We start from the raw sequence: 12,078 nt of genomic DNA on the forward strand, positions 1-12,078 counted from the left end.
ATAATTTATGAATTTGGAACATTTCTTTAATTATGTACTGTAAATCTTATCGGATCCAAAAAAACCTATGCAAAAATGCATCGAAAAAAATAGTTGTTCCTCTTTCCTTCCCCGTTTAAAGGAACTTTTCAAATAATGTTCTTGATCTTCAGTTAAATTTGACAAAGTTATTTCCCTATACCCTGTATAATTAAAATAGGACACACGTCCTAATAGTCTATCTCACAATAGGCTAAAGCGCTAATAAAATTCTGAAATAATACAAATTATATCTCACCTACACAGTATGTAGACTACATAAAGAATCTACTACTATAAGAAACGCAGTATAAAATACTAATCAATAATAAAATGTAGTAAAAACATGGAAAAGCAGACTAGCAAATTCCCTATCTGTCTTTGTGTTGCTTAACTTTTCAAGTTTTAATAAGTCCTATGCAAGTGTAAAAGTACCTGCTAGTGCCAATTTAATGTTACCCCAATAATTTGCACACGTGGCTCACTTGTGTGCAAATTGTGTGTGTGCTCGACTATTCGCACTTGCATATGTTTTAAAGCCTTTCTAATAAACGTTAACAACAATTTTATTATTTATAAAATAAATTATTGGGCTTCTGCTAACAAAATCTAAGTATTGAGTAGTTTAATGCAGATATAAGTAGTTTTCATGCCTCTGTTCTTATAATATTTAGGTAGTCTAATTTAATGAGCCGCAGTTCTTCATAGGTATGAGACTGTACGTGTTAACACAAGGTGATGGGGCCTAGGATCTGTTAGATTAGTAAATTTCTCTCGAGGCAAATTTATATTTTTCATGTCTCGTTTCATATTGTTTTTCTTGTTGCTATTTATTATTTAGTTTCCTAACTAACTCCTGAAATACTAGTTCTTTTAAAGTCTACTGCGGATTTGCCTCTGTACGCAACTGATCCCTGCTGACGCACATGCAATAATGCCCTTATTTTTGTCCGATCGCAAACTCCCTTATAATTTTTTCCTGCTGTATAATCAAGCTCCAAAAGACTTTTTCTTGAATTTCAACTTCTATTAACCATCCAGCATTCAGATTCAGCGATAACGAGTTACTTTCATGCTAAATCAAATGAGCACCACTCTTACTACATAGGAGAATAATTAATGCATAAAAAATTATTTTAAAATGTGCTTATCTAACGTGATACGCAATTTATAAATCGGTTTGCGAAAAGCTGGTTTAGTTTACAATGAAAGATTTCACAATGGTTCCACATTAGTTCGCCTCGGTGGAACCAGCACACGTAAGTACCCAATTATTTCTAAATTTGTACGAATCTTAAGTCATTTTTTTGGCACCATGGGTATTCAAATTCGTATATAAAATTAAAAAAATAATCAGCGATAGAAAAAAAAGGGTCGCGAAAAGTTCACTCCGTATGTTGTGTGGTAAAAGCGGTAATGGGGACGCGCCTTTAAAATTAATTTCACTTCTTAAAAACTGTACAAGCGAATGATTGATAGTCATTATGTATTTCGTACTTTAGTAAAGTTGTTTAGCCGCAGTTTCACTCCACCATCAGTAATTCGAGCACGTCAAGTATACTTAAGTGCAATGGTAATTTGCGTGGTGTTGTTTAAAACCCAAATACAGTGACTGAGGTTCCATAATGATGGGCATAAAGGATTTTAAATGGTAAAGGGTAAAGTCACATTTTCTGGTCAATTCACCATTTATCTGGACTTTAGGTAATCAAAACTTGAGAGAGCATTTCTCAGTCACCATTCATGGGTTTGTGTACTATCGACTTCATCTTTCAAATTCGCCATTGTTAGTAATGTGTTTTACTCGTCACAACTTGTGCAATAATAAATGATAAAGCAAATTTTTTGCATGCTAAGAGTCAACTTATTCGACTAAAAAAATCCGCTCTTTAAGCAACTAGTTGGTTAAAGTACGTGTGTATCGACCGATTAATCCTGATTTTGAATTGCAAATTTTAACGTCAGTATGCAAATTAAAAAACCCATTTTCTATAAATCGTAAATGTGGCATGTTTAATTAATGCCTTAAATGTTAATTTCTGTGTAGTCAATTAAAGAAAAAATAAAATGATGGATTAAGTGGTGCGTTATGGTTTTAGCAGTTCAGCTTTGGACCCCATTTAACCTTCTTATAATAGATAGATTAATAACCAGTCGTGTGTAAACATTTGTATAAATAATGGAAAAGTTGTATTGACGTCCTGAATTGTGGCATCACGTTTAGGAGAAAAATACCGAACTTTTTCTATCCACTAAATCACATTGGTGCGGGGCAAGCGCTGCAGTTGTTCTGTTAATTAAAATTTATTTTCTCTATTTTTTGAATCTTTTACCAATCAAAATGATTGAGAGGATTGTTCTTTGTGTAGAGCTAATTGTTGCTGAAAAATTAACCAGCAAATTTAATCGAAACCCGAAATATGTGCCTAAGACAGTCTTTCATCTTAATAGTTCTTTGACTAAAGTCTATTAAGTTGCAATTTTAAGTCTATATTTTTTAAAGAGCAAACGACGACTAAAAGTAGCGCAAAAAATTTATATGAACATACGTACAAAAAGGCTTCGTTTCTGAGATACAGGGTGGTCAAATTTTCTTAGCTCCCAAACATTATGAGATATTTATTTCAAATTTGAAAGATATTCCTGCAATCATAACCAGTAGCAATAATGAGCCTATAACAATTAAGAATTCTAGAAAATTGATATTAAATTACATCGTTCAAAATAATGCGTTCTTAACAGCCTTCTACTTCGTCAATTGAGTGTAGAAACTAGATTATTTCGTTTAAAAATTACAATGTTATATTTTTGAATTTATAATAAATCAATACAATACAATAATCGTTAAGATACTAATATAATGAGCATTACATCAATTTCATTGCAACGTCTGCAAAAGCTTAGATGTTATCGAATCTTATATATCATCACCTATGTAAGCGCAGGAAGTAGATGATTTCATTTAAAAATTACAGTGAAATATTCGTGAAATTGGAATAAATTATCTTATTTACGACAACGGACAAAATACATAATAGAAAATTGATTTTAGCAACTTGATTTGAATGATGTTGTTAGATTAATAGTCCATAAATATTTCAGTCAATTTTTAATGAAAATCTAATTAAACCTATCGATAAGTTGAGATATTTCAATTTATTTTTTAACCTTATTAACTTCCGACCTTAAGTCTATATATCTGATAATTAGATCAGCACTAGTGAAAGCCATTTGATTAGTATCTCGGTATGACTATTGGTACCTACTTGTCGATTCACAATACAGGGTGGCGCATTCCACCTCCCGTCTTTCATAGCTCGGACATCATTGAAAATAGGATTTTAGAATTGTGTATACTTGACCTGTGTCTTAAGGGGGATAATATTTACAATTATACAGGGTGTCCCAAAAAAGTGTGAAGATACCGAACGAACTTTTTTTTAATGGAACACCCTATATTTTTTTTCACATTTAAGTGCTTTCTATGATTGTCTACATATTCCTAAAATGTTGTTGAAATCGATTAGATAATACCGGCGAAAAAATTAAAAACTAAAAAAAATTGCATTTCCATCTCTGGTTTGAAAAACTAATAAAAAATAGAAATAATGTCTAGTTAAAGAAATTACTCAAGGTGCTTATTAAGCATGGTTTAATAGGTTTATTAAAAAAGTTTCCATGACCGATATTGTACAGGGTGTCTAAAATTTAGCGTTAAATTTCTCAAACTTTAAAGTGTTTCATTTTTCTTATTTTAAATTGGGACCTTCGTATGTTTTAATCTAATTCGATCCAGAAATCAAAAACATTTTTTTTTCTAATTACGTGGGTATTTCAGTTTCTAACTCGTCCAAAGTTATTCGTCGAAAACCATTCCAATAGTAACTGAATAGAAAACGAACGTGGTTATGACAAAAGAATTATTCGTAAAACTTATTTTATAATTACCATTATCTTACAACTATTACAAATCTAAAGTATGTGTTCGAAATTTAAAAAATTAAAAAATACAAATTAAGACGATTATGGAAAGACGTATTACGCGAGGTTACAAGACCTTTCCATTTCCAGGTAAAGTATACTAAAATCCTACTTTCGATGATAACCGAGCTATGGAAGACGGGAGGTGAAATGCGTCACCCTAAAAAATTTAAACTCGTTGGTGGTTATTTTTTTGTAACTAAAAAAGATTTAATGACGAAAATCGTGTATTGGCCCATGTAAGAAACGTTATGCAACAACCTCGATAAATATTACAAAAAACTCTTCAAGAGTTAGATAATCATGGATTCGTTTAATAATGGAAGTAAAAAGTTTTAAAATAATTCACAGTTCATCAATTATTTCCTTTTACTGGGATTGGTAGTACTTCTCATTCTGCTTGCATTTTTTAATCATTCTTGCTCTCAAGATTGCTCAAGTGCTAATATACAAGACTTTCTCAATAAATTTTTCTTACAGTATTAAATATGGCTGAAATATTTTGCTGATTTTCGCATTTGTGTGAAGGGCCTTCAAGAACCAATAAATCAATAGTGTGTAACTATAGCAGATTAGCTACCAGAAGAATTTACCATGTTTTATCCTTTTGTTAACGGTACCTAATATTATCTAGTTCAAATTTCTATGTGAGTACCTACCAGTCCTTGTGCGTAACCTCCGTGTCCAAAAGACAGATAATCTGGGACTAAGTTATAGCAATATTTTGAGTTAGGAGTTTGAAAAAATGGTACAAAAGCATTATTATTACTTTGAGGTTGGATGAAATCTAATGTTTGGTTCAGTAATTAAGGTTTTGCGTGCTGCACTCTTTTTATATTTTATTTTTTCTCGTATTTTGATTTTATTTTAAAACCAGCACATTAAAATTTTTAAACTTGAAATCTCGGACGACACTGATTATTACAGAGTTAAAATATCAATATTTTATTTAGAAAGCAACCTTAATAGACTTGGGTTCAGATTCTACCTGTAGAAATGAACGAGTATAAATTTCATCAAACTTTTAATTTATTTAAAGGAGAATCTTTTTATAATTGAAGTTTTCTACGCCATTGCTGCGTGCGCTATAAAGTGGTAAAAGTAACTTTTTAGCTGAAGAAGGCACTTGCGCCACCATGCAGAAACCCAGTGGCGTAGCAGAGCATTTTTTTATTGCCATCTTAGACTTTTGCTGATCATAATCATTTTAATATTGGGTGTGAGTCATTCTCATACAGTATTAACAACTTCATGATAACATTTATGTTTAATTTAGTGCGTTCTTCAAAATTGACATCGTTTTCAAGTTTATTGTTGATAATCGAATGTATTTTATCAATTGAAATATTAAAAAATGTTTTGAAATGTGACAATTTTTTCATTTTTAATTGATTGAATAATTGGTAATTCCTATTACTGAGTCTAAAGTATTAATGGTACAAGCGATCAAAAGTATTGGAAAAACCGTTAACAGCACAAAAGAAGGAGTTAAAAGGCAAAAAAGAGCTAGAAAATGAGCAGAGACTAAACTTTTAACCATATTTCCGATTGAGATATTCTTGAGGTGTTTAAGATCTGATTCAGATGAAAATGAAATCTGCTCATTTTGTGCCAAATTATTTCCATAGACATATGTAATTACTTAATTCCGTTAAAGAAAAAATGACCAACTTTGAAATTAAACTTGATTTTTTCATCTTTATTTATTTTTTAAATACACCATTGTTTTTTGGCATCTTTTTCTTACAAAGACCGCCAACAGAACTCTCACCCCCTCGTGGTGGACCCTCAAGTAATTTTTTTTTCTTATGTAGGCCATCATTGAAACCTTCCTCCTGTCCTCACGACGAATTGCCAGGCAGCCTTTTTAATTCTCACAAAAAGAAAAAAATATATTAAAAAAACACTAAATTGCATAAAACTTCTTTGTGAAATGAATGTATGAGCGCAATAGTAACAATAAAAAAATAACACATGATTAAAGGTCAAATTTGAAGGGCATTACAGGGAAGTCCCCACTATTAATAAAACCTTCATCAATAAATTAATCTAAAGCTTAAATGTGGGCTTTGGTTTAAACTCGGATTCTCATAAACATTTAGTTTCAATTATCTAACAGAACATTAATTTATCATTGTTAATTGCTCCCTGCAATTTTCATGTCGTTGTCGCAATACTTGAACTCCATTGAACTATCGAGATTAGAACTGTGTCCAAATATGTAATTGGATTTAAGTAATTATATCACACACGTTTATAAATATAAATCTAAATGTAGGTTACAGAGGCATGATTTCCAATGAAAACAACGTTTGTGTTTTTGCTGAGGGTTGTTGAATAATGTTTGGTTCTGATAGTTCCGTAGATACATATATTTATAATAAGAGAACAGTTAAGTTCAAGTTAAACCGTTTTAAAATTTTTTTGATAATAATTTTTTTCTTAATTATAGTCTAATTATTGCCTAGTTAGTGCGTCTTCCCCATTTCTCGTGTCAGAAGGCCAGTCCTGAAAACCCAGTTTTTTTAATAAAGATTGTAACCCAGCCAATTCCCCAAACGGTGAATTTAATTTGCAATAAATCTAAAAACCTTTAAATCCTCAACAAAAGTATTACGTTACAGTTATACATAACATTATAATAATTATTGGTAATAATCCGTTGCCCATCAAGGTTGTGGCTTTCATTACATAGCAGTTTCTAATTTCACCACCAAGTCAATCCAAACTCCTTCATTTCTCATTATTGTCTTCGTATTCAGGTTGTCGGTATTAAGCTCCTAAATTGGTATGTTTTTCCTTGTCCCATACATGAGGCTAAATCAAGATAAAACATACCAATTTGAGGTACCGAACACTTACAACTCGTGAGTCAAAATCGCCATAGATCAAAGAAAAAACTGTTCTCATAACACTCGAACATGTTCTTTCTTTGTTCCATACGTAAGGTTGAATCAGGATAAGACATTCTAATGTGGGATGTCAAACGCATACGGCTCGCGAGTCAAAATCGCCTTAGATCAAAGGAAAAACTGTCCTCAGCACTGTCGCCTATGCTCTTTCTTGGTTCCATACATGAGGTTGAATCGGGATAAAATATTCTTAAAATGGATAAAGAGTAATTATTAAACATTTCAAACTGCTCTGATTGGAATATCACGAAACAGATGTTAGGTCAACAATAGAGATTTGTTCCCATTTTTTCGTTCCTCATTTCTTCGGTCTATCAATACTGTTGCTTATTACATGAAAATGTAATTAATAAACCGTTTGCAAACAATCAATTAAGCCCTAGCACGCAATACTTTATTAACAAAACAGACGCGCTCTTAAAATTTGTTCAACTTTATTCAAAGTCATTTCAATAAGCATTGAGTATCATTTTGCAGTTGACCATCATCTTGACCAAGTCTTGGCCGCGAACCATTCAGAAAAATTAAACAAACAGAACGGAAAAGACCTCGTTTCCACATTGAAAGGGGAATATTGGGAATCGCGCAATTTAAACATGATAAACGGCTTAGAGCAGAGCGAGGAGAATAAAAAATTAAAAAATGAGAAGAAAAAGATTATTTACAAGTATAATATGCAAGACGAGAGAATGTTCAAGCAACTGGAGTCGAAGAGAAATATGCGGACGACAATATGGAGAATATTTCCATCAGTGTGTGGTAAGTGGATTTTTCGTATAAAATGCTGTGAAAATATCTTTTTTTTGTTAAATTAAAACTGGAAGATTTATGATCAAATGTGTATTTAACCTCTATCAAGAAAAATGAATATGACCATGCACGTTAGAGTCAAAAGTGGTTTTCACAGAAACGAATCTAGATGGGACCGATTCTTATCAGCTGATTTTCCACCAATAAGTTTGACTAGTTATCATCATAGATCAAACCAATTTGTTGAAAATCAGTTGATCAATGTGATCTAGATCATTGTTTGTTAAAAGATCACTTATGATCGAAATGATTCAGGACGAAATGTAAAGATTTTTTCATCTAATTTCAGGTTTTGATACATTTTTAATGTTGAGTCTAAAAGAGCAGTAAAAGTAAAAAATCCTAATTCCGTATTAGTAATATTTAAAAACCAAATAAAAACTATTTTAATAAATACCAATTGGAAAAAAACAATGTGTTTTCCTCGCAGAAAACACAATTTTTTAGCAGTTAAAACAGTTTTTTCGAAATAATACCAAAGGTTAACGATTCCAGAAAAAAACCTCCAATAGGAAATATTCAAAGAAAACTTCAAAAAATTAACAAAATTTCGTATTTAGTTCTTTTTCTAGAACCATCAGTTTTGGATTTGCTTTCAAAAAGCTGTGTTGACAGATTTTTATTTTTTCTCAATTTTCCGCAAACCAAGTGACATTTGGCAACACCGCTTTTGCAGCTTAGTTTACCATTAAATTCAGCAATTTTTATCTCTCCGGGTCTTGTAACTCTAACGGTTTAGCGGTTTAGCACCAAACCGTGAACAATCGAAATTATTCATATTCAAAATACTGTTGGAGATATTTAAAATGCATAACATTGCATTTAAAATACGGCTGCGTGCTACCTACACTTTATTTACGAATTTATATATATATAAATTCGAAAAATAGCAACAAACAGTGAATCTTTTAAAATATTTTAGAAATATAGAGCTCTTTAGCTTGCCGGTAAGATCGAGCTTTCATAGCGATTGATTCAAAAATGTTCGAGAAATTTCTAAACCGAGTGTGCGTTATACAAATAAAATGTATAAAAAATTATCCACAATCTACGATGAAGAATCAACGAGCTTTAGCAAGCCATAATTCCTCAATACCTACATCTGTTGTAATATGTACTCATTTATGATCATAAGTTAACTTAATTAATCGTTTAAGCATGGTTAATCGTAATTAGTGCAATCAGCAATAATTATTGCAAAAAACTAATGATGATCAAACTATTTAAGAGAATAAAATTTAAATCAACGGAAAATTTATTGAAATAAAAAGTGAATAAATAACTGGAAAATGCTGCGTGTTAAAAGCAGTGAAAACTGTAAAATTCCCACAATTAAAAAAATATCTACGAAATTAATTAATTAACTGCTATGATTAATTTTTTAAGCAAAAATTAAGGTCCTACTTATTTAGTGATATCTCAACTATGAGATATTCAAAATTATAAAACTCTTGGTCCTCATCAATCTAAATAATACATTTTAATTTTTCACTTTCAGCGTCCTTCACAAGCATACCATTTGGCCTAATGTTAGGATGGCCATCCCCAAACTATCCGACGTTAACCCAATCACACTCACCCATACCAATTACTATGGATCAGAGCGCAATGGTGGCCGGATTCCTCATGTTAGGCATTTCATTTGGTACCATTATTTCCACCAAATGCATAGGTCCTGGGCCTAAATACGGAATTATTTTTGGCTGCATCTTCACACTCTTAGGATGGATCGTCATGTGGCAAGCCCAAGACGTTTACTATCTCTTAGGAAGCAGGTTCCTCTTGGGAATGGCTCATGGCTATTCTTCAGGACAGGTAAAAACTTACATAACAGAGATGACCGAAGGTGAATTGACCATTCAGTTGACAAAGCATTTATATTTTTACGGGCTGTTTGGTTACGTGGTAGCCTACGTTATAGGGCCTTTCGTTGATTTTAGGCTATTTTCTCTTGTCAGCATCATACTATCGATATTTATATTGTTCATGGTGATTTTTTTACCGTCAACTCCTAGAGAGTTGATACGTGCCAGGAAGCTCCTTCATGCAAAAACACTCTTAAGATTTCTCAATCCAGACACAGATTCTGAGTCAGAACTGTATAAAGTTATATACAAAATATCCCACAAGGAGGAACGGAACGGATTCACGGATATTTTAAGGGACAATAATTTAAGAATTAGCTTTATAAAGCTGACGATACTTGTGATTTACATGCAGTATTGCGGGGCTCCTCCCACCATGGTTTATACCCAGATCATTTTCATCAGGAACAAAGTTCCTTATCCAGAGTTCATGGCTCTGGGGTATGCAGTATTATTTTTTATAAGTGCCCTTGTGGGCACTTTTGTATCCCCTATTTACAACAAAAAAGTAGTTTTACTGTTATCTAGTTATAGTATTCTTATTCTATACGTTTGTGCAGTTCTTGTGATTTACTTTAAGATTAACGAAACCTATTTTAGTTATACGTCTGTGATAATAATGTACTTGTTTATAACGGTGCATACGATCGGGCTGGGAAGCATTCCGATTACGCTAATAAATGATTGGTTTCCGCATAGCTACAGAGGGTTTGTTATGAAATATTTTATAATTTTATTTTCTCTACTAGCGCTCACGATCACGAAAATATTTCAAGTGCTCATCACGCAGTTTCCGCTGTATGTTCCATTTTTGCTTTTCTCAGGAGTTATTGTTTTTGCTATTATTTTTATTAGCATATTTATACCTTATGATATTAAAACGAATTCTGCCATTCCCTGCAAAGAATCTGAAATGGACAAGTTTCCACAGAAACCAATGGACAAATAAAATATTTCTGAACGATTCTAATAGTTTTATTAACATCAACCTGCAGCTTATAATTGAGGAACAATATATATATATATATATATACAACATGTGAATTTTATCAGTAAACACTCACATAAGTACTTTATTAACTGTCAATCATCAATTTAATACTTATGGACAAAGTTATTTAACATATCAAAATGGACCAACAATATAAATCACATCCTAATGCCAACTAGTGTACAGTAATTAAGGCATTTGCATACTGAAACTCAGGACTATTCTCATACTCACACATATCTAGTGCAATTATACAACTTTCTTTCACAACCTGTTTATCATCATTCAAATATTTATTTAAAACATTCATACACTCCTCTGTGGCAATAGCCCCCAAGGCTTCAGCACACTCGTGCCTCACCATCTCATTTTCCCCACAGTCTTCTAAGGAAGACCTCAGATATTTGATGCTATGCTTGTCCTGAAGTTGACCCAATACAAAGGCTATCTCATGCTTGAACAGTGCCCCACCATGCTTTAATCCCTCACCTAAAACTTCGATTGCTTCCTTAGTGCGCAGGTTTCGCAAGGAAAACATGGCCCTGTATCTATTAAATAATGTTTCCTTAGGGTCTATTAGGATTGTTTTTAGTTGGAGTACATTGTTGAGCTGAGTTGGAGGTGCTGGGTCAACAGAATGGTAAGGGTTGTCAGATAGATTTGTGCTATCAGGGTTTTGCACCCATTTAATCCTTTCTAGTGCCAGTTCACATGTTTCTGCAACTTCCACTGATTGGTCATTTTTAAATTTTTGTAGTATTTGTATCATTTCTGGGCTACCAATGGCTCCTAGTGCTTCAGCTGTAACGAAAAACGGAAATCATTTAGCCTATCAGAGATATAAAGTTGGTTATTGATATATCTTGGCACAAGACTTAGAATTCTTATGGTTTCAAATCTATATAGCGAGGCAATATGACAATTCCACGAAACTTGTTAATTGCCACCTGATCTACGTGTTTTCACGAAATATATAGTCAATTTTCAGAAAATATTGTTGGTCATTTACCTGCTTCGTGACGAACCATTGGGTGCTCATTCACATTTTCCAGTACCTGTACTAGTATGGGGTTTGCAGTGGTATCTTGCATCTGCCCTAAGCAATACGCCAACTCATGTTTTAGAAGGGCAGAGTCATCCTGAAAGCATTTTTCTATGTTCTGGATAGCTGTCGTCCCCCCAATGTTTCTCAAAGTAAACAAAGCTCGGAATCTCTCTTTTAGTGGCCTGGCTGGATTGTTCAGTACATCACCAATACTTCGGACTTGTGTTTCGGAAATGTTCAACATTTCTAATTAGTAATTTAGATAGAATTGAATAAAATGAAATAATTTAAAGGAAAATTTCCCGGTTTGGAGTGAGGAATGTAAGCAAACACACGTGGCGCAATTATCAAGACAATGTCAATGGCTCTTTTGTCAATGTCAACTTCAAAAACCGAATGTGTGCAAAAGTTGTGGCGGGAAATAATCGCGCATTTAATTACCGATAACTAATTAAA

The 12,078-nt window shown here is 32.6% G+C and overlaps 2 protein-coding genes across 2 annotated transcripts; one reads left to right on the forward strand and one right to left on the reverse strand.

Annotated features, from left to right (window-relative positions):
* Positions 1–7,140: 7,140 nt before the first annotated feature.
* On the forward strand, positions 7,141–10,548 carry LOC136420080 (solute carrier family 2, facilitated glucose transporter member 8-like). Its single transcript, XM_066406842.1, has 2 exons — positions 7,141–7,670; positions 9,220–10,548. The coding sequence occupies exons 1-2, from the start codon at positions 7,508–7,510 to the stop codon at positions 10,533–10,535; spliced, it is 1,479 nt and encodes a 492-aa protein (XP_066262939.1). The 5' UTR covers positions 7,141–7,507; the 3' UTR covers positions 10,536–10,548.
* A 47-nt stretch (positions 10,549–10,595) lies between these two features.
* On the reverse strand, positions 10,596–11,947 carry nero (deoxyhypusine hydroxylase nero). The gene is made up of 2 exons (XM_066406853.1): positions 11,587–11,947; positions 10,596–11,378 (listed from the first exon to the last, which is right to left on the reverse strand). Exons 1-2 carry the CDS (start codon positions 11,864–11,866, stop codon positions 10,753–10,755), a joined length of 906 nt encoding a protein of 301 aa, XP_066262950.1. The 5' UTR covers positions 11,867–11,947; the 3' UTR covers positions 10,596–10,752.
* Positions 11,948–12,078: the final 131 nt, after the last annotated feature.

Source organism: Euwallacea similis, chromosome 3 (genome assembly GCF_039881205.1).
Source record: "Euwallacea similis isolate ESF13 chromosome 3, ESF131.1, whole genome shotgun sequence".
Lineage (NCBI taxonomy): Eukaryota > Metazoa > Arthropoda > Insecta > Coleoptera > Curculionidae > Euwallacea > Euwallacea similis.

Coding starts and splice junctions, on each gene's coding strand:
- LOC136420080 (XM_066406842.1), top strand. CDS start 7,508: ATGATAAACGGCTTAGAGCAGAGCGAGGAGAATAAAAAATTAAAAAAT. Junction 7,671..9,219: donor AATATTTCCATCAGTGTGTG/GTAAGTGGATTT, acceptor TTTCACTTTCAG/CGTCCTTCACAAGCATACCA.
- nero (XM_066406853.1), bottom strand. CDS start 11,866: ATGTTGAACATTTCCGAAACACAAGTCCGAAGTATTGGTGATGTACTG. Junction 11,379..11,586: donor AATGGTTCGTCACGAAGCAG/GTAAATGACCAA, acceptor TTTTCGTTACAG/CTGAAGCACTAGGAGCCATT.